The sequence below is a fragment of the Protopterus annectens genome, chromosome 12.part0, assembly GCF_019279795.1.
Source record: "Protopterus annectens isolate FY-2018-M chromosome 12.part0, PAN1.0, whole genome shotgun sequence".
In the NCBI taxonomy this organism is placed as follows: Eukaryota; Metazoa; Chordata; order Ceratodontiformes; family Protopteridae; genus Protopterus; species Protopterus annectens.
Window position 1 is genome coordinate 781445012 of NC_056746.1, and position 21292 is coordinate 781466303.

The window sequence follows — 21292 nt, forward strand, 5'->3', positions numbered from 1 at the left end:
AAAAAAAAATGTTAGCTATATAGAATTCTCTGACAGCCTTTAAGGACCAAATTCTTCCAGGACAATTAATGATAAAGACGGACAACACCACTGTTATGTGGTACATAAACAAGCATGGGGTACGCATTCTTACCCCCTCTGCAGACTTGCCATGGCATTGTGGAACATAGCTTTGCGCTACCAAGTGCACCTACAAACTCAATTCCTGCCTGGAAAATTAAATACACTATCAGACGGACTAAGCAAAAACCTCATGGACCCACACGAGTAGAAACTGGAACCAAGGATTTTCAACATGTTGACAAGCAAGTGGGGGAGCCCAAATATTGAATAACTCAGTACAGACTGTATTGAGTTACCATTTGTTGTATTTGAGTTCTCCATTAAAGCTGCTGTTTCGAGGGGGATTCCGGCTTGGTTTATTTATTTAACCATTGTGTGTTTCATTCGTTGGATTTACTGAGCCCAAATATTGACCTGTTTGCCTCTCCCCAGAACTACCAGTTGGGCAAATTTTGCACAAGGACTCCCCACAAACAAGCCTGGAAAGTGGATGCTCTGGCGTTCAGCAGGAAAAACCTGTCAGTCAATTCCTTCCCCCCTCTATCTCTGCTCTCCAAAGTTCTACTAAAAATCAAACAGGACAAACCAAGGATGATTTTGATTGCTCCAGACTGGCCGCGCCAACACTGGTACCTCCTCCTGCGCAGTGTGTCATGGTTATCTCCATGGCACTTGCCTCAGACTCCTTCCCTGCTGTCTCAGCAGGAGAACCAGATTCTGCACCCTCAGCTTCTGACACTTGCAGCCTGGCTAATTACTTAATCTCTCCTTTACCATACCTCAGCAAACCTGTGATGGATATCATTTTAGAGGCAAGGACGCCTCGTACTGGAAAATCTTATGCTGAAAAATGGAAAAGATTCTGTGCCTGGAACCAGTCTCAAAAGATGAGCACAGCAGCGCCCAATTTACCTCAGATTTTACAATACTTAACTGAGATGCTTCGCGCCTGCCTTTTTCCTCCATTAAAATCCACGCCTCAGCCATTTCATCTCATTATAACACAGAACCTCCTTTCTTCTCTCATCCACTGCTCAAGCCAATCCTCAGAGGGGCCAAAAATTTGAGACCATCCAGGAGAGCTCCAACCCCAGCCTGTGACCTTAACTTTGTCTTGGAAAAAATCACTCTACCTCCTTTCGAGCCAGCTGTTACTGCAGACTTAAAATTTCTTTCTTGGAAAACAGCTTTCCTTTTAGCAATCACTTCAGCTAGAAGGATATCTGAATTACAGGCCCTTATGGCAGTGGAGCCTTTCATCATCTTTTATGAGGACGGGGTGTCCCTCAGAACCAATCCATCCTTCATGCCCAAGGTGGTATCCATTGTGGCTCTTAATCAGTCCATTCATTTTCCAACCTTCTTTCCCAATCCACAGAATAAAGGGGAATGGATACTGCATTCCTTAGATGTGCACAGACAACTTATATTCTACTTGGACAGGACTAAACCTCAAAGGAAATCTGAACAATTCATGGTGGCATTTGCTGCAGGGGCAGAGGGGAAGGCTATTTCAAAGCAAACCATTTCTAAATGGATAAGCCATTGCATTCATTTCTGCTATAAGCACCATGGAAATCCTATCCCCTGGAGATCAGACCTCATTCCGCCAGGGCTGCATCTACCTCTACAGCCTTTCTCAGAAGCATCCCTACCAGGGACATCCTAGAAGCTGCTACCTGGAGTTCTGTACATACTTTCACCAAGCATTATCATTTGCCCATTTTCTCTAAATCCAGAGCTGGCTTTGCTACTGCAGTCTTGCAGGGCCGTATAGCTGGCCCTAATGCTATCTAACTTCCTCCTCCCAACCATAGCTTTGGGAATCTACCCAAATGTAATGACTGCAACAGTGAAACACGAAGAACATAGTGCAGTTGTTTACAATTACCATAAATGTAGATGTTCGAGTTTATTCACTGTTGCAGTCCTGGTTACCCTCCCTCCAGTTCCTAACTTCTCTTGGCTATACCTCTACTTTCCTTTACTATGCTTAAAAGCCTTTTTGGTGTATTTGCTTTTTGTTGGAGGTATGTCTTTGTACTTTTATATTTAATTTCTTCCCATTGGGGGCACCTGACATCTGGGGCAAGAAAAACTGATGTAATGGCGTCGGCTGCATGTTTTATACCCCTGACGACGTGACGTCATGGAAGAAGGGACAGCAACCAACGCAGGACCCAAGACTTTGTTAATCAGACCGACTAAGGGCTACCTGCAAGCAGATAACCCAAATGTAATGACTGCAACAGTGAATACACTTGAACATCTACATTTATGGTAAGTGTACACAACTGTACTTTCCTGACCCAGAGACTCATACTCTGGAATAGACTGTCCATACATGTCAAGCAGAGCGCCTCCTTGGCCCTCTTCAAAAGGAACTTTGACGATTGGATGGGAGATGGGAAATTCACCCTTAGGATCACGTCAGTTTCCCTGCTAGACAGGGGTCCTGGGAAGTAAATATTGTGGTTAGAAATATCCAGGGAATTGTTATAGCTAGGCTTGTGTAGGCCCTAGGGCCAATAGCCTAGTACCAACCTATGAATCTATGTGCATGTTGCTTCTAAGCACTGCACTCTAGAAAATGACTATGCAATAGTGTGCCTTGCATAACTCATTTCTTTCACTTTGAGAGTACGCTGTACTTTTACTTTCTATATACATTTTACAGTTTTTTAACAGATATCAATTATTCTTAAAACCTCAATTTTCTCAATGAACTGAAAAGCTGAGTCTTACTGTGCATGCTGCTTCTATGTACTGCAGTCTTCATGATGTCCATACAGTAATGAGTCTTGAATAACTATTTTTCATTTTGAGAGTACACTGTACTTTGCTTTCTGTATCCACTAGAGAATATTGAGATCTGAAACTTTAATTTTCTGAAAGAATTGAAAAGCTAGGAGAGTTGTACTGTGCAGACTGCTTCTATGCACTGCACACACAACCCAAGTGTGATTAGTGGAAACTGGTGTGAGGATAAAGTTCTCAATCTTATTTTTCCTATTTGTTAATGTGAAAATGTTAACTGCTAAGACACTGACACCGATTCATATAGTATGCATATTTTTCAAGAAAGTGTTTGTTTACAAATTTTGACCTTTTAATTGTACATGAAATTAATGTTTTCATAACTGATTCCCTTATGTTTGACCCCTTTTAATTGCTTTTTTTTTTTTTTGCTTTGCAGCATGGGCAGGTGTAAATGAACGCACATTTATAGCAATCAAACCAGATGGAGTCCAGAGAAGGCTGGTAGGGGTGATTATCAAACGCTTAGAACAGAAGGGCTTTAAACTGGTTGGGATGAAACTAATGCAGGTAAGGAGGACACACATCATTACAAAAAAAAAAAAGGCTAAATTAATCCATTGTGTATCGCCTCACAGCAAGAGATTCTCCCGTTCGATTCTCGGCTGGAGCACCTTCTCTGTGGAGTCTGCATGTCCTGACGTTTAAAGACGTGCAGGTAAGTGCGTCCGTGAATGGGTTTGCCTTCTTTGAAGGTTGGGAGTCAGGCTGGCAACTCTGCACAGTAAAAATCCAATGCCAATCATTAGCGGACCGGAGTTTCGCTGTGGTGACCTCTAACCGGAAAAGCCGAAAGAGGCCGAGTCCCATGAAATGAATACATTTCTTTCTTGTTTAAGAGAGCATTTTTTAAGTAATTGACTGTCACATGACTTTACTGTGCCTTTAAATTTTGAGAGTTTACATGTTTTTTAAAACATTTTAAAACTTTTTTTCTGTGAAGAAATTGTTTAAATTGTTTGGGGGCTGTCTAATATGTTTGAGTGGAAAAAAGTTACTTTTAAATACTTTTTTTATTTTTTACGGTCTTGTGCTGCTTAACTTCCCTGAGAAAGAGAGACCATTTTTGGCTTGACCATGGACCAAACTACTGGTGCTGTGGTTGGTCCTTCCTCCTGCCAGAAATGAAAAAGTTAACTAAATAGCATTTGCCAGCACAGCAAAGCTAGCAGTTTGCCTCATCCACAGGTAGGTGACTCTGCTTTGACCAAACTGGATTCCCCAGATCCCTCTGGTGTTGTCTGTACAGCCGGTATGGACTGGGGCTTAGCCATTCCCTCTGACTGTTGGAGTAACCTCAGTATGCAAAGGAGTATCTACTTTTGGAATAAAATGGCAGGGAAGGTGCCTCTGCTTAGCCAGAATGTTGTGCCCCTCCCTGTGGAAACTGCTTTAGCCATTAATATACCTGTGTGCCCCAACTTTCCTGTCAAAAAAAATAGAAAACTAAACTGGCTCAGGATCTCACACAGGCTGTTGACCATTCTTACAAGGTGGTTTCTAGTAAAAGATAAAGGGATTCCTCTTTTGCTGAAGAGGTTCAAGAAGTTTAATCTGTAAAGGAATGTGATGGGACAGATGCAGGTTTTTCTTTGATTTCTGATTCAGATTCAGAGCAGAGCTTGTTACTAAATCTCACTGTCAAATATTCTGTTTCTCTAAGACTGTTTCCAGAATATGACAGTGTTTTCAGTAGGAGAGCACTTAGGTTTCTCAGTCTGTCAGAAAATACTGTGAGCTGTAACAACTGGAATTCCCAGAACCTTCACCCATAACCCCCAGTGCTGTCAGTATTGGAATGGGTTTATCACAGCCTCTGCTTTTCCTTACAGCAATCATGCTCCACCTTAAAAGCAGGTAGAATGTACAAAGTTCCTCAATCTTTCAAGTTTTTATGCACTTATTCCAAACTTGACCCAGCAGCTGTGGCTTTATCTTTATTTTTTATCTGGCTGCTGCTAAACATTTTGTTAATTTGAATTATTTCCCTTCAGAGATTGTAATAAAAATATTTATAAGTTTGGGAAGTGTTTGCTTCTGTTGTTTTATTTTTTAGAATTTTGAATTTTCAGGCTTCTGGTAAGGTTTATTGACTTAGTGCTTTCGTCTGGCAGGTCGGTAAAACAAACAGAACAAAATCCCATTCACCAGTTCATCCCCTTAAATAATCAGTCATGAAAAATGTCACTGATGAACAACCAACCAGGCTGTTTTACTGATTGTCAGATGGAAGCATTTTTTTGACTGTTAAAAAAAAAAAAAAGGTTTTAACAATTTTTTTGTTGATTGCCTGGTTTGACTCTTTTTTTTTTCTTTTTTTTTTTGGCAATAGCATTTTTTTTCTCATGCTATAGTCATTGTACATTGTCAGAGCAAAATTGTGTGGCAAAGAAGCTGAGCAAGACAAAGTCAGACCCTCAAATGGAAACTAGATTGGTAGTCGTCTGTGGGGGGTTAAAGTAGACTTTTCTGCCTCCTCTCTGAACAGTCACCTGGTAAAATTTTGCTCCATGACTCCTCACAGAAAGGCCTGGAAGGACAGATGCCTTTTCCTTTCCTTGGAGAGGAATGTTTCTGTATCCCTTTCCACTGATATCCATGGTAATTCTTAAGATTCAGCAGAAATCATCAGCTCCACAAATAGGCAATGAAGAAATATTTACCAACCTCAAAATAAACCAAAACAAAACCATTAACATAATTGGATGCTACTTCCCACCTTGCCAAAACATCCCTCCACTAGAAAACCTCCTCAGCTGGTCTACCCACCATCTCCCCCAAGAAACTATCATTTTAGGTGATTTCAATATTGACTGGCAATCCTGTTCTGGCAACCATTCAGCCCATCATGTAAACCTTCATGGCTTCACCCAACTAGTCCAGTCGCCAACCAGGATAAATAAAAACTCCAGCAAGCACACTACCCTGGATTGGATACTAGTCCGTAAGAGCCCCCAGTCATATATAACAGGCTGCTTATCACATAGCCTCAGTGATCACTCCCCAACATTCCTACTGAAAAAATACCTATACCAAGCTAAACCTGTCTGCCGTCAGATATGTAAAAAAATAAACTTTAACCCACTCACTCATTCATCTCATCCCTCAAAGATTGTAACTGGCATCCTCTAAAGTACCTCAGTCTTGATGACGCAGTTGAATTTTTTAATACTACCTTCCTGAGCATCCTTAATTACCATGCCCATATAAGACTTTCCAGAATCAAAGCACACCCCTCCCCATGGCTACAGAAAACCACTAAGTCAGAAATGAAAAACAGAGATAAAGCCTGGGAGCACTGGCACAAAACCAAATCCCCCTCAGCTAGAAAGAAATTCCTAGAACTACGCAATAGAGTCTAAAAGCTAATAAAACAGGACAAATTCCAATACTACCAGTTTGCCCTAGACTCCTCCCAACACAGCCCCAAGCAATTCTGGTCCTCCATAAACTCTATCCTCCACCCAGGTGAAGTCAGTACCCCTCCTCCTAACATCCCTCACTCCTCAGAAAATATTGCTACCTCATTCAACACACACTTCACACAAACCATATTATCACTAGCTAAACAACACAACCCCCCTCCCCTCCAACCCACACCTTCAACTAGTAATCTCACCACTGCCTTCTCTTTTTCTCCTGTACCTACCTCCAACATAAAAAAACTCTTAACTGAACTTAAGCCCACCAGATTAGCAGCAGACAACCTCTCAAGTGAATACCTACAAATCGCAGTTAATGCTCTGGCCTACCCACTATCCATCTTGATTAACCAATCTCTGTCAGAAAGTTACGTTCCCACACTGTGAAAAGTATCACATATAATTCCCCTCCACGAAGGCGGACCCTCCACAGAACTAACCAATTACCGCCCCATAGCTATTTCTGTCTCTCCACTCTCCAAAATATTAGAGATGCATTCACTCTCAGGTCTCAGACTACCTCCTTACTAACAACCTCCTTTCCAATACTCAGCATGGTTTCCGACCAAACCATAGCATCACCACTGCCTTACTCTCCTTTACTAACACTATTCTTCAGCATAAAAACAATGGCTATCTCTCCTCTGCTACTTTCCTAGACCTATCTAAAGCATTTGACATGGTCCCACACAAACAACTTATCTCTGTCCTCAATAACCTATCCTTCTCACAATCAGTCACCAACTGGTTTCAGAGTTACCTGTCTGACCGCCAACAATCCATTGTATGGCAGAATGACATATCTCCCCAACTACCTGTCTCCATAGGGGTTCCCCAAGGATCCATCCTTGGACCCCTACTCCTTCTCTGTTTTCACCAATAATCTAGCCTCTGCCACCAAACATGGCACACTCATACAATATGCAGATGACTCAACCATCATCTGCTCAGCCCAGTCCCTACCCAAACTGCAAAAAGTCACACAGGAAGCCTTTTCCTCTGTTGAAACTTGGTTATCTGATGCCCAATTAATACTCAACCCAAACAAAACGAAACTACTCATCATCCAACCCACCAAACATACTCAAAACAACTCTCACTTTAACATCACAGCAAAAGACAACACCACTATATACCCAACTGAACACACCAAATTGCTAGGAGTGGAAATAGACAGTAAACTAAAATTTGACATTCACATATCCATGACCATAAAAAGTCCACAAAAAACTAGGAGCGCTATACAGAAATAAGCAGCTTCTCTCCAAAGCAGCAAAGATTTCGATAGCAAATTCCCACCTTATCTCCACCCTACTTTATGCCTCTCCAATATATACCAACCTAAGGCAATGCGATCTAAACAAGCTAGAGGCCTGCTACAACAAAATCACCAAATCCGCCACAGGGGCATCCTACCATAGTCACCACTGTCTCTCACTTGCTGAACTGGGCTGGCTTGAACTCCCTCACCTCCTTCAATGGTATCAACTCTCACTCGCCCACAAACTAGTAAAGCATCCACTAAATGTCCCATCCCTCCAGAATCTACTCCAACCCTATCGCACCACCATACCACTAAGATCCAGCAACAAAAATCACTTGCAGATCACTAAAGCCAATAACTCTGCTGGTGAAGCACTATTCTCTTGCACCATAGCCAAATTATGGAACTCCCTCCCACCCACAATTACCTCAGTACCATCATGCACCCACTTCAAAACTTTACTAAAAGCGCACCTAAGAACATGCTGGCTATGCCCTTGCAACTCCCACTCTAATATTACCCTCCCCATCCAACCACTACATTTCTTTCCACTCCACTAACTACCTTGATTATAGCAAGCTCAGATGCTCATAAGCCAGTACTTATTATACAGCAGGAACTTCTTCTTGTAACATTTGTTAATGTCTGTTATGTACTTCACAGATAAAGATTCTAGTTGTCTACTGATGTACTATGTTCTTCATCTGTAAATATGTTGTAAGTAATTGCTATGTAAATTGTTAATCGCTATGTAATCCATTGTAACTACTGTCTGTTTATTTTAACTGTGGAGCTTTTCTCCCCGGGCCTCCGCTGAAAATGGACCTACGTCCAGTTGGACACTCCCGGTCAACAAATATAAATAAATAAATAAATCCAGCAAGATCATTGTGGCGAGACTTTTGTTTTGGGCAGAAGTTTCTCCCTTTTGGAATTGTCCAGGTGCAGTTACCAAAAGCTTTATCATAGACTGGATCTACTCAAACAAGAGCATGGGTGTTTGATGCATCTGGACCCCAAACAACTTCAACTGACTGCCTGAATGATAAGGTCTTCAATTTTTGGGCACCAGTTTACTGAGAACATGCAGCAGGTATTTTAATGGAGGCAAGAAAGCCCACTACTAGAAGATCATATATAAGCAAATGGCGAAGGTTTTCTAGTTGGTGTGAGTAGAAACACTTTCCCCGAATGGGCTGTACTTAGTGTTTGTTTTTTTTTTTTTTTTTAAACAAAAAACATACATCACATATAACATAAGCAATCATAAATTTATATAAATGAAAACAAACCACATTGCTTTAGTTGCAAACACTACATCACAAACCATGCAGACAATTGTAGTTGCAAGCATTGGACATGACTTATAATCTATCCAGTCATTTTCAGTCAGATATCACATAGCTCATTCAAATTCTGCCTTCTTTTAAACCTCTTTCCTCCACTGCATGTATTGTTCCCACATTTCCCATTTTTTTCTATGCAATTTGCTCCTTTCCTTTTTCTAAAATCCAAATTCCATTTGTTTCATCTCTGTTGCAGTATTCACTACTGATAGTGTTTCTTATTCCAGTATCAAGATTCATTTGTCTGACGGTTTGTCTGCCCAAGGAATCTCATGTGAAAATGTTTTTGAAAGGGGTTTCTGCATAAGAAGCCTCCCAGAAAACCAGTGGCTCCTCCTAGGGTTCTGAATTTTGTGTTAGAGAGCTAACACTTGCTTCATTTGAGCCAGCTCATCAGACTGACTTGGCGTTCTTAACATGGAAGATTGTTTTACTCATTGCTCTGACTTCTGTAAGAAGAGTGTCTTGAGTTGCAAGCTATTATGGTGGGTCAGCCTTAATGTTCTTTTTTACATAGGGTTTCTTTGAGAACAAATCCGTCCATCCTTTATGCCTAAAGTGGTATCTAAGTTTAAGCCAGTCTATCCACCTCCCTTTGTCTTTTTCCCAGAACTTAAAATGAGTTAGAAATTATACTTTCTACTTTTTGCAGTGGCAAAACCAGCTCTGGATTTAGAAAAAAATTGGCATGTGGTAATGCTTGGTGAAGGTATGTACAGAGCTCCAGGTAGCAGCTTCTAGGATGTCCTTGGTAGGGACTCCTCTGAGGAAGGCCGTAGAGGTAGATGCAGCCCTGGTGGAATGTGATCTTATCCCTTGTGGGGTAGTTTTTCCACGGTGGTTATAGCAGAAATTAATGCAATGGGCTATCCATATGGTTTGCTTTGAAATGGCCTTCCCCTCTGCAACAAAGCCAACTAGCAGCTGTTCAGATTTTCTGAGAGGCTTAGTCCTCTCCAAATAAAATCCAAGTTGTCTATGCACGTCCAAAGAGTGCAGTATTCATTCACCTTTGTTTTGTGGATTCGGGGAAAAAGACAGGCAAATGATTGGACTGATTTAGGGCCACACTAGACACCAACTTGGACATAAAGGAAGGATTGGTCCTGAGGGAAACCCTGTCTGCATGGAAGGTAATGAAGGGCTCCACCGCCATGAGGGCCTGTAACTCAGACACTCTTCTTGCTGAAGTGATGGCTAGAAGGAAGGCTGTTTTTCAAGAAAGGAATTTCAACTCTGCAGTTGCAGCTGGTTCAAATGGAGGGAGAGTGAGCTTTTCCAATACAAAGTTAAGGTCCCAGGCTGGAGTAGGGGCTCAGCTGGGGGGAGGGTCTTAAATTTTTGGCCCCTCTGAGGAATGGCTTTAGCAGGGGGTGAGAGAAGAGGAGTGGTTCGGTATTATATAATTGACGAGAAGGATAGGCCCTTGTGGAGCATTTCTGTTAAGTACTGAAGAATATGAGGTAAGCTGGGCACTGTTGCGCCCATCCCCTGAGTCTGGCTGCTGGAATGGTATCTTTTCCACTTTTCAACATAAGATTTTCTAATGCTAGGCCTCCTTGCTTCCAGAATAACATTTGGCACCTGCTTACTCAGGGATGCTATTGGAGAGCTCAAGGAATTAGCCAGGCTGCAAGGCTCAGGGTTTGAAGCTGAGGGTGCAGAATGTGGCCCGCCTGCTGGGACAGCAGGAAAGGTGTCTGAGGTAGGTGCCATGGCTCCAGCAGTATCATACTGCACAAAAGGGGGTACCAATGCTGGTGTGGCCAGTCTAGTGCAATCAGTATTGTCCTTGGCTTGTCCTGTTTGATCTTTAGCAGAACCTTCAAGAGGGGAAGGCATAAACCGAGAGGTTTTCCCAGATGAAGGACAGGGCATCCACTTTCCAAGCTTGACTGTGTTCTTGTGCAGAATTTGTCCAATTGGTAGTTTTGAGGGGAGGCAAATAGGTCTATCTCTGGAGTCCCCCATTTGTTCCTCAAGAGGTTGAATATTTTTGGTTCTAATTTCCATTCGTGTGGGTCCATGAGATTTCTGCTTAGGTCGGCTGCCAGTGAATTTAGCTTGCCTGGCAGGAATTCAGCTTGTAGGTGCACTTGGTAGCTCAAGGCTGCGTTCCACAGAGTCTGCAGAGAGGGTACGAGTACCTGCTTGTTTATGTACCACATAAATGTGGTGTTGGCTGTCAATTAAACTTGTTTCTCTGGAAGGATGTGGTCTTTGAAGGCTTTCAGGGAATTCTGTACAGGTAGCATTTCTTTTTGGTTGATATGCAGGTGCATCTGATTCTAGTGCCATTTGCCCTGAATGCACTGCCCTGCCAAGTGAGCCCCCCTTGCATAGTCTGATGCGTCTGTTGTTAGGATTTGGGCGGCAGGGGGTAGAGTGAAAGGGACCCCCTTGTTGTGGTAGCAGCCCTCTGCCCACCAAAGGAACTCTGTCTTTATACAAGGAATGATAGGAGTTATTGATTCTAGGTCCTGATAATGTTGGCTCCATAGGCTTTTTAGATACCATTGCAGTTTCCTCATATGCCAGTCTTGCATATTGAATGAAAAGGCCATGAACGCCAGGGCTTGCAGAATTTTCCTAGCAGATAGCTGGGTCTTTGTGGCCAGTAGTTTGAAGTAGGCTGTCAAATAAACTTGTTTCTCTGGAGTGAGGAAAGCCATCTGGGAAGTTGTGTTCAAGCTTGCTCCCAGAAATGCAATCTGTTGGCAGGGTACTAGGTAAGATTTCCTTTCGTTTAAGGTATACCCCAGTGAGGATAGAAGCTTCTTTACGAATGCCAGATGTTTTAATAGCAAGTCCTGGCTTTCTGCCTGAATCAGACAATCGTCCAGGTATGGCTATATTTGAATATTTCTCTGCCTGCAAAATGCAATGGCTGGAGCTAGACACTTTGTGAATACCCTGGGTGCAGTAGATAAGCCAAAGGGAAGTGCAGAGCCTGCCCTGAAGCGTAGGTATTTCCTGCAAGATTCTCTTATTGGAATGTGCAGGTAAGCTTCCTTTAAGTCTAAGGTTGCCAACCAGGCATTTTTGCCCAGCATAGGATGCAGCTGTTGAAGTGTTAGCATTTTGAATTTTGGGATTACCAAAAAGGTGTTTAGAATAGAGAGGTCCAGGATAGGACGCCAGGAGCTGTCTTTTTTTCTGGGTACCAGAAAAAGTCTTGAATAAAAACCTTGTCCCCTTTCGTCTGCTGGGACAGGTTGAATAGCCCTGATCCTTTTTTTTTTTTTTTTTTTTTTTTTTTTTTAATACTTTTTAGCAATTTAGCAATCAAATACATCTCCTCTCACAAGCTACTATATGTTACTAAGAAACGTAAATACTACCATGAGTATTGGGAATACCTATTAGATTTCATTCTCAAGAAGTAAAAATATTAATTTTAGAAGTCAGTATATGTGAGAAAGTCAATAAGGTTATATTTAGAACCTTATTATCATTGTCCTTTTATAAATCTTTATGTTGATAAGCTGTTTACAAATAGATGTAACCTATGTGAAGGTTTTAATTTCTTTCCCTCATTTGTGTAATATTCCCCTTAATAGTTAATGGTTACGGTTTTGTTGTTCTTATCACTGCAGAATAAGTGGTTAGTACAAAAAAAAATTGGTTTCTTGAAATGACGTCTTTGTATATAGGTAGTTATGGTTTGTTGTATGTGTTTTCTGTTGTCAAATGTCTTATGTTGTAACCTTAAAAACTGCAATAAAGACATTTTTGAAAAAAAAAGAAATGGTACTTCATACTTGGGATGTCAGACGCTGTGTTGCTATCTTGGCAGAAAGAAATTTTTCAGAACTTCAGATCATTTCTTTTCTTTTGAAGGTAATAAAAATGAACAACCATTAATTTGGGAGATTATTTACAAATAGTTGTCTCAGGCTATTACCTTTTGTTATTCACACCACAAAAAAAGTATTGCAGGCAGTGTCGAGGCTCAATTTACCACGGCCTTGGCTTTATATGTGTCTTTTTGGAAATGGTTGGACTCAAAGTATTCTGGAAGCAACACCTTGGTCCTCTGTGCATATTTTTAACAAAGCACTGAAAACTCCTTCTCCTAGTTTAGAACAGGTTTGCTAGGAGTATTCCCGTACTACTTCTGGACACTTCCCCTTCCACCTCTCATTTTTTAAGTTATGGTATATAACTTGGGCAACTGGAGCAATGATTGTAATGATGACCATAGTACAGTTGTTTAACTAAGTTTACCATAACAGAATATGTTTGAATTATCACTGTTGCAGTAGCTGCTCCCTGCCTTTCTCCATTCCCTTTATATTTGTATGTTCTTTATGCCAGTGTGTAGACTTTCATTTTTTTTCTTTTCTTAATAATGTCCTCTCAGGGCTTAGCCCTGTCAGTTTGCATGAAAACTCTGAAGGGGTTGGTGCCCAAGTCTGAATTTTAGTTAACTCTGCTTGAGCTGACTTAACAGTTTGGGCATGTGGAAGGTGCTTTGAAGCCTTGGAAACTGATTGGCTGTTATATCGTATACAGGATATAAGCCTTACAGATTAGGTTACTGTAGCAGTGATTATTCAAAAGTCAGTCTCCTGTTGTGGTACCGTAAAACTGAACTTTCTTCTGTGGAGGCAGTGACAAAGTCTGATGTCTATATCAGAAGCCTGAACACTGAGATTTTGGAGCTACAGTGGTAGATGTGTTTCTTGTAAGAGGGTACCCAAAACAATTTGTGCACAGTATTAGCAGAGAAGTAAAAAAAAAATGCCCTCCTCTTTTAGAGGAAAAAAATAGTAAAAAACCAAGATGAGAATAATAGAGAAAAATCTTTTGAGTGGGCTGTTGTCCTACCATATAATTACTAGGTGAGAATTATAAACATTATCAAAAAGAATTGGAGTATATTAAAATGTGATGAAAAAATTAAGCTTTTGGGAAAAGACCCACAAAATGTTTTTAAAACCGGGCACAACATTAAAAAAATGTCAGAAAAAAATTCCAAGTTATGAGGTACGGAAGAGGTATGATGCTAGGAAGTATGGCATGTGTAAGCAGTGCCTATATATTTTATAATCAGAATTTGTTTGATTAACGAAATTAGATCAGTGGTGTATCTAAATAACACGAAATTATAAAACTTCAGGCATTGTCGTCTTAGTGATTTGTACCACATGTTCTTGTTTTTATGTAGGAAAAACAGCCTCGAAGGCTGGGATTTGTTAACACACTTATGATGCTATTAAGTACAGTGAAAAGAATGCACTTAATAAGCATACTTTAAATTGTAAGATTTTTCTGAAATTGTGTTCGTTATTGTGGAACACGTAGTGAATGATCCTAGGAGGTGGAATTGGGAGGTTTTATTGGAATACAAGGAAGTTTTATGGCAGTTGAGTTTAAGTGCCCATATTAACCCCAGTCTTAATAAGAATGTATTTGTAGGTGCTGGTTTACAGTTAAAAATAACTAAACAGTAATTTTTAATTTTTAGCCATTAACTGTGTATTTAAAAGTATAATGATGTTTTGTTTTTTAATATTTTTTTTAACATTTAGATCAGTTTTTAAAGTATTGCACAGGGTAGTTTTCCTTCAACCCGCAAGTGTGTGTATAGCTTTAAAATTTTTGGCTATTTAAACAAGCATGTGCTCGTTTTGTAATTTAGTTCTGAAAAAGTCTAGGATATTGAGTAGACCAGGCCAGTGACCAGTTGGATTGTTTCCTTATCAGTAGCTTCTTCTCAACTGTCTGTCTCACTGCAAACGTAGCATCAGTTTTTGCTGCATCCTGATGTGAATCTGGACTGCATATACATTTATCAATCACCCTCTCCAGACCTTTCATGCAGTGTGATAGGAGTTTACCTCTGTACTGCCAAAAGCTGTGGATGTCCCCTTTGTTCTTATCCACTGGGAGGACTGTGCTTATTCTCCAGTCATTTGGGATACGCTTTTCCCTCCACACTGCTATGAGTACCTCGGCAGCCATTTCTTCCCTATCTCACCCAGCATCTTTATCATATCTGCTGTGACATCATCTGACCCTTCTGTTTTCCCTGATTTCATTTTCCTTAGTTCTATTTTTACCTTTTTCTAGGGCACCTTGTCATCTTCTCTCATTGTAGGCTGTGTCTGGGGCAGCAGTACAGCTTCTGTGTGGTTTTCTTCATTTAGAAGCTGCTGGAAGTATTCCTTCCATCTCCCTTTGATGTCCTTTCTGTCTTTGCAATGCAATCTGATATAGTTTCTTTGTGCCACCTGCTGAATTACTTTCCAGTAGCTGATAGTGTCTCTGTTGCCCTATTATTTGCTATTGCAACTCCTTTCTTACCTTCTTTGTTAGGCCAACAGTATTCCTTCCTAGCCTGGTCCGTCATTTCTGTCTCCCACTTTTTCTTGCACTCCTTTCTTTCTTTTGATGACTTCCTGGACTTCTGTATTCCACCACCAGCTTTCCTTATGTACTTTATTTCAATACCTGGCTTGGCCACATATCTGTTGTGTAGTCCTCGCACATGCTGTTTTGAGGTGATGCAATTATTCTTCAACTCCACCTATTTCCTCCTCTTGAGGTGCTAGAGCGGTGAGTAATTCTTTGAATTGTACTTTCTCTCCATTTAACTCCCAGGTCTTCAACCTGATCTCAGTTGACCTTAGAACCTTCTCTGACAACTGCTTGCAGCTGATTGTGGCAACCAGTAGTTTATGCTGTTGGCTAACTGTTTCTTTGGGAATGACTTTGCAATCACTAATTCTACTCCAATGCCCTTTTCTTACCAGGAGGAGGTCAACCTGAGTTGCATGTTGGCCACAATTGTATGTGATCTTGTGACTCTCTCTTTTTCTGAACCATGTGTTGGCTACTATTAAGCCATTTGCCAGACAGAAGTCTAGAATGGCCTATCCTTCTTTAACCCAGTTGCCTGACCCATGTGGACCCAGGCAGTCCTTGTATCCTGTTCTGTCTGTCCTGATATGTGCATTCAAGTCCCCTATTATCAACACCAATTCATGTTTTCCTGCTTTTTCTAGTAGGGCCTTCAACTGCTGTATGAATGCACTCTTATCACTATCATGACCCTGCTGTGGGGCATAGGTTGAGATTATGAATACTGCTCTGTCATTACGTTGGAGTCTGATTGCCATGAGCCTGTTGCTAATTCAGATGACATCCCTCACTGCCTTCTGAAGCATCTGTCTCACCACAATTCTGACACCATTTCTAGCCTGTCCTCCTGAGGAGTAGACTGCAGACCCAAACCAAGTGGCTTTACTACACTGCCTTTTGTCTTGTCTGTTGAATATGCAGGATGTCCAGCCTCCTCTGTATCATCATGTCATCCTCTTCCAAGCTCTTGTCCTGTCAGTGAACCTACATTGGGTGAAGCAATTCTTAGTTCATGTTTGGCAGTTTTAGTTTTACATCCAGCTTTTGCTCAACAGACCTATCCCAGGTAATCCAGTCTGGGCAACTGGACAGCAGCCAAACCAGTAACTTATTGACCCAGGGCTGCTGGGCTTTATGACGGTTAGCATGTATCCTTGACGTAGGTTGAAGTAGCTGGGTCCTCAATCCACTTATCACACCCATTTGGTGACAGTCAGCATGACTGAGTCACCTAGAGATATATTTTACACTGTTGAATGGCTAGCAGTGCCATGGCATACAGTCTGTGATCCGTGTTCTCCTGTCTTGAAGGTATAGCGCACCATAGTAAATTCCCAAAGTGGTTGGTGTATACAACTCTTCCCCCTGTAGGGCACCATGTAGAGTCTGTGCTGCCACCCACAACTCTAATATAGCCTGTTCATATTTGCATTAATAACTTCAAAACTGTATCGAGCAAAAAAGTGATGAGTGCACCATGAACTGTAGCACGAATTGTAATTAAATAAATCCAACGAGATCTCATTTATTGTAAAAAAATAACAAACTGCAGAAAATAGTGAGTGCTTTCGCGTTGTTATCCAACGCTTCATCAGACATAAAAAAGAACTGCAAAGTAGCTCATTATAAGCACCTGTATATCATGACATCACAGCACTCATTTGATTTTCCCAGAGAACTACTTGTTGCCTGTTGCTGAGGTAGGATCTGAACCATTTAACAGCCTGAAAGTCTAAGGAAAGAGATTCAAGAATACTGATTACGAGGGTGTGGTTTACCATGTCGAAAGCTTTAGAGAGGTCAATAAAGAGTGCAGATGAGAGGATGTTTTTATTACAGTTTCTATTGATGGTATCTGTAAAGGATAGAAGTGCAGTAGTGGTACTATGTGATGGCCTAAAGCGATGTTGACAGTTTGCTGTTATGTTATTTTGAGAAAGATGATGTAGTTGTTGGTGAATGCATTTTTCCATAATTTTTGCTAAGGGTGATAAAAGAGCAATTGGCCGATAGAGTAATCATTTGAGTTCCCACCTTTATGTAATGGGATAATGTGTGAGATTTTCTAAATATCTGGAATGGTTCCTTCTTGGATTGTCCTGTTTATAAGGATGGATATTAGGATAGGCAATTACTTTGGCTGCTTTTTGGAGATATTGGGAAGGTAGCTGGTCGGCAGGAGGAGTGCATGGCTTGAGTTTTTGAATAAATTTATAGATGAGAGTAGTAGAGATTGGTTGTAGTTTGAATTTAGGTAGAGAGTCTGGTGAGGTGGTGGGAAGGCTCGACTTATCTGGAATAAGTTGACTAGCTAGAGATTGTATGGTCTCAGTGAAGAAAGAGTTAAAGGTGTTTGCAGTTTGATGGGGGTATTTGGATCTGCACCAAGTGTGGTGGGTGTTCGTGAGTTACCTGGGGAAAGGAGCTTATTAATGCTAGACCAGAACTTCTGAGGTGAGTTCGTTGGGGTTTACAGTAGTAGTTTTTTTATCTTTAAGTATTGCCTTTTTATACTATTTCTGAGCTGCCTGAAATGTAGAATGATCAGAGATATTTCTGTTAGCTCTCCACTTAGCCCAAACTTTGTTCCTAAGCAAAATTTGATGTGTAGTTTCGTTAGTAAGCCATGTGGCTGGGTTAGACTTCATTCTAATGGACCGTTTAGGAGCATGCTTATCCAGTATAGATAAGAATTTGGAGTTAAGATACTTTACAGCCTCTTCAAGTGGAAGGGTTTTTAAAGGGTTCCAGTTGCAGGCTTTAAGCTCAGCTTGAAATAATTCTGAGTTAGCGTTTGGTAGAGCGTGCTATCCTAGAGGTGGGGAGGTTGGGAAGATCCTTCTTTTCTCTTATGATGTAGGTCAAAAAATGATCACTAACATCACCTGGCAGAGTTCCTACCTTGTAAGATTGTTTCTGTTTATAAGTATCTAGTCTAAGGTGCTCTCTTTCTTATTAGGTTTGTTAATTCTGGTTGTAGAGGTTATGGTTTGGCTAAAGCCATGGAGGGTTAATATGAGAGGTAGGGTTTTCAGCACTAACACCTTTCCAATCAATATTAAAGTCGCCTAGTATTATTGTTTCTTGGGGGGTAGGTGGAAGACACCCAGCTTAGAATAGCCTCTATTGTAGTGATATTATTTCCGGGTGGTATGTAGATGCAGATAATGTATAAAGATTTTTTTGCGTTGATTTGAAGTTTGGTAATAAGGACTTCTTTGTTATTATTCTGGGTTGAATTAGATGGTAGGGTGGAGATATGAAGTCCATCTTTAAATAGAAGTGCTACTCCACCACCTTTGCGTTTTGTTCTGTGTTGTCTTACTATATTGTAGCCTTTGGGAATGATTTCATTGTCTTTAGTTTCTGATTTCAACCAAGTTTCAGTGAGGCAGAGGATATCAGAGTGAGTATCTAGGAGGGCATGGAGGTGGGCTACTTTATTATTAGTGCTTTGGATATTAAGATGTCCTATTAGGAGAGAGTTATTGAGATTAGAGTGGGTTGTTTGGATAGTGGGGTTGGTAGGGCCAGGGTTGGGGTGGATGTCACCGTCTTTTAAGGAGGGATTATTTAGTTTTGTTGCTGAATTATACCCAAGGTTAGTTTGAATTTTCACTTTATTTATTGAGGGTAAATTGTATTTAATGTGGGAGAGTCTATGGTATTTAGGTAGTAGGTAAATGGGAATATAAGTTAAGTTAGTATGTCTATTAGAGGGTATATGTGTGTAAATTGCAGTTTGTTTTAGAGAGTGGTTATGATGAAAATAGTGCAGTTTTTCAATGGAGGTAAGAAGGTAGGTTGAAGTGAGGACAGTTGAGAGTATAACTGTGAGTGTTAGCTTGGTTAAATTAGTCAGATGCATCTTAAAAGGATTATAAAAAAAAAAGAGAGGAGTGATAAATTAGGGAGTGGATAGTAGAGGAAAAGAGGATAAAGGAAGTGAAGTGAAGAGAGGAGAGCACTAATATGTATTGGATAAGAGTAGGAGGATAAGGCAAGGTACTTTGAGGAGTGGTTTATGTGATGGTGTGGCTGTAGTGTGTGGGATAAGGTGAAGTATGGGATAGGTTGAAAGAGAGAGAAGGTGTGGTTAGGGAAGTATAAGTTTAGGACACCTGGGAGTGGGTGGGAATTGGGGGTAGGGTAGGGGAGCCCGTAAGGCGAACAGAGCAGGTCAGAGCTGAGAGAGGCTGAGAGGCAATCAGTTATGCAGAGTGACTGAGTTCTACAGGCATAGGAAAGGTAAGAGACATTTTATGTTACTAATTAGCAGAGAAATGGTGAACAAAGGTATAGCTGTGCAGGGGAGAAAGTTATGAAAAAAACAGTTTTATAACAGAGAGAGAGATATTTATAAAAAGTCCTAAGGCAGGAAAGGAGGTTTAAGCAGAGAGTTAGAGAGGTTCAGTAGCAATAGTAGTGACTTGACAAAGCTATCTAGTTATTAAAACTCCCAGACTTAACCCTGATCTTTCCCTTTTCAACTTTTCATGGGGTGGGGGGTAAGTACTTGAATAGAAAGTACAAGCAGGGATAGCAGAATCTAGCTGTTCAGCAGTGCTAGTGGATTTCTACAACCAGTGAAAGATGGCTTTCCAAAGCTTGAGGTCTGCTGCCCTCTAGTGGTAAAAGTGGGGAAAACACTAACTCCACTAGGATAGTAGGAGGAGGGGGGGCATTTTATTCAGTCTTTCTTGCCACGCTGTGCCTGAAGCAGAAGCAGTTCGCAAGTGCCGGTCGACCGACTCCTGAAATTTTCACATTCGAGTTTCAGAACCGAAGCCTTCAAACTAAAGCTAAGTACCCCGTTGGGGAAACTTTTTTTCTTGCTCCTTACCGATATCAGTAAAAGTTAATAATTGCATTACTTGTGGGAAGCAAATACCTCATCAGGATTTTCATTTGTACTGTATTCCTTGCCTAGGCCCAGATCATAACGTGCCTTGCTGTCGGTTTTGTGCTAGATTTAACCAACGCACTATTAAGCGTCCGTATATTTTTGCTTCTAAATATTTTGGATCAAGATTTAATTATCCTGAAATGTCGTCTGTTAGCAATCTGACTACCGGAGTTCACAAAAAACGCAAAGAAAAAGACAGAGACAGACCGTCGAGGTCCAAAACCGACAACGAAGCTTCTCCTAAGCCAGTCGCCGGTACTCGGTGAGGCGTTTTCGCAGCCCCTGGTACCTGCTACTTTTGAGTCGCAGGCCTCTTCTGAGACCCATTCAGAGTCCGGTATGCCACGAGATTCTCAAAGTATTGAACCCGCGGATGTCTCTCCCCTGGATGGGTCTGGAGCCGCTGAGCAGGCACCGGCTTCTGAGGGTGTTTTCAGGCCTCAGCATTTCTATATTACACGCCAGCCTCAAAAACAAGGTCAAAAACTTATTCTGTGTCTAAAAAACCGACGCATGAGCCACGTGCTCAGGCCCCTATGCCTAAAAAACAGATGATCAAAATGGCTGATGACTTATTTACCTTGATAAGGGGTTCCCAACCCCCCCCCCCCCCTGCTAAGAGGCCTAGGCAAGGCACTGGTTATGAATGTTCAGATCAGGTTTCCATTTCTTCTGATTCCTTTTCTGATCAGGAATTTTCTATTTCACCCTATAAGGATTCTGATGCAGAGGAATCCATCCCATCTGCATCTCCTCCTGAGGATTACTCTTTTGGAGAGACTTTGCATACTGTAAGGGAACACTTTCATTGGGAGATTCAGGACTTCTCTGAATCAAAAAAGAGGTTTAGAGATTTCCTCCTCCTTCCTCAGGATAGGCCTTTGGCAATACCTCCTATATTAGACATTGTTGATTATGTGTTTTCGGAATCGAGCATGGCTCCTGATTCCCTACCTCAGGCTCCTAGTAAGCCAGACAGATATTACAGGGTTCCTGACTCTCACAAATTTCTATTAAAAAATCCTGCTGCTGATTCTGAAACTATTTCACAGGGTCCCAAGGGTGTAAAGGCCTCTACAGCCAAAAATCCTATCCCCTCTGATAGAGA

At 41.2% G+C, this 21292-nt stretch overlaps 1 protein-coding gene across 1 annotated transcript in view; it reads left to right on the forward strand.

Moving 5' to 3' along the window:
• The window catches only part of LOC122816797 (nucleoside diphosphate kinase 3-like), a 159461-nt gene that overhangs the window by 11750 nt on the left and 126419 nt on the right, over positions 1-21292 (forward strand). Inside the window, exon 2 of the mRNA XM_044089823.1 lies at positions 3260-3390. Within this exon, the coding sequence (XP_043945758.1) occupies positions 3260-3390 (131 nt within the window). The remainder of the gene's footprint in view (positions 1-3259; positions 3391-21292) is intronic.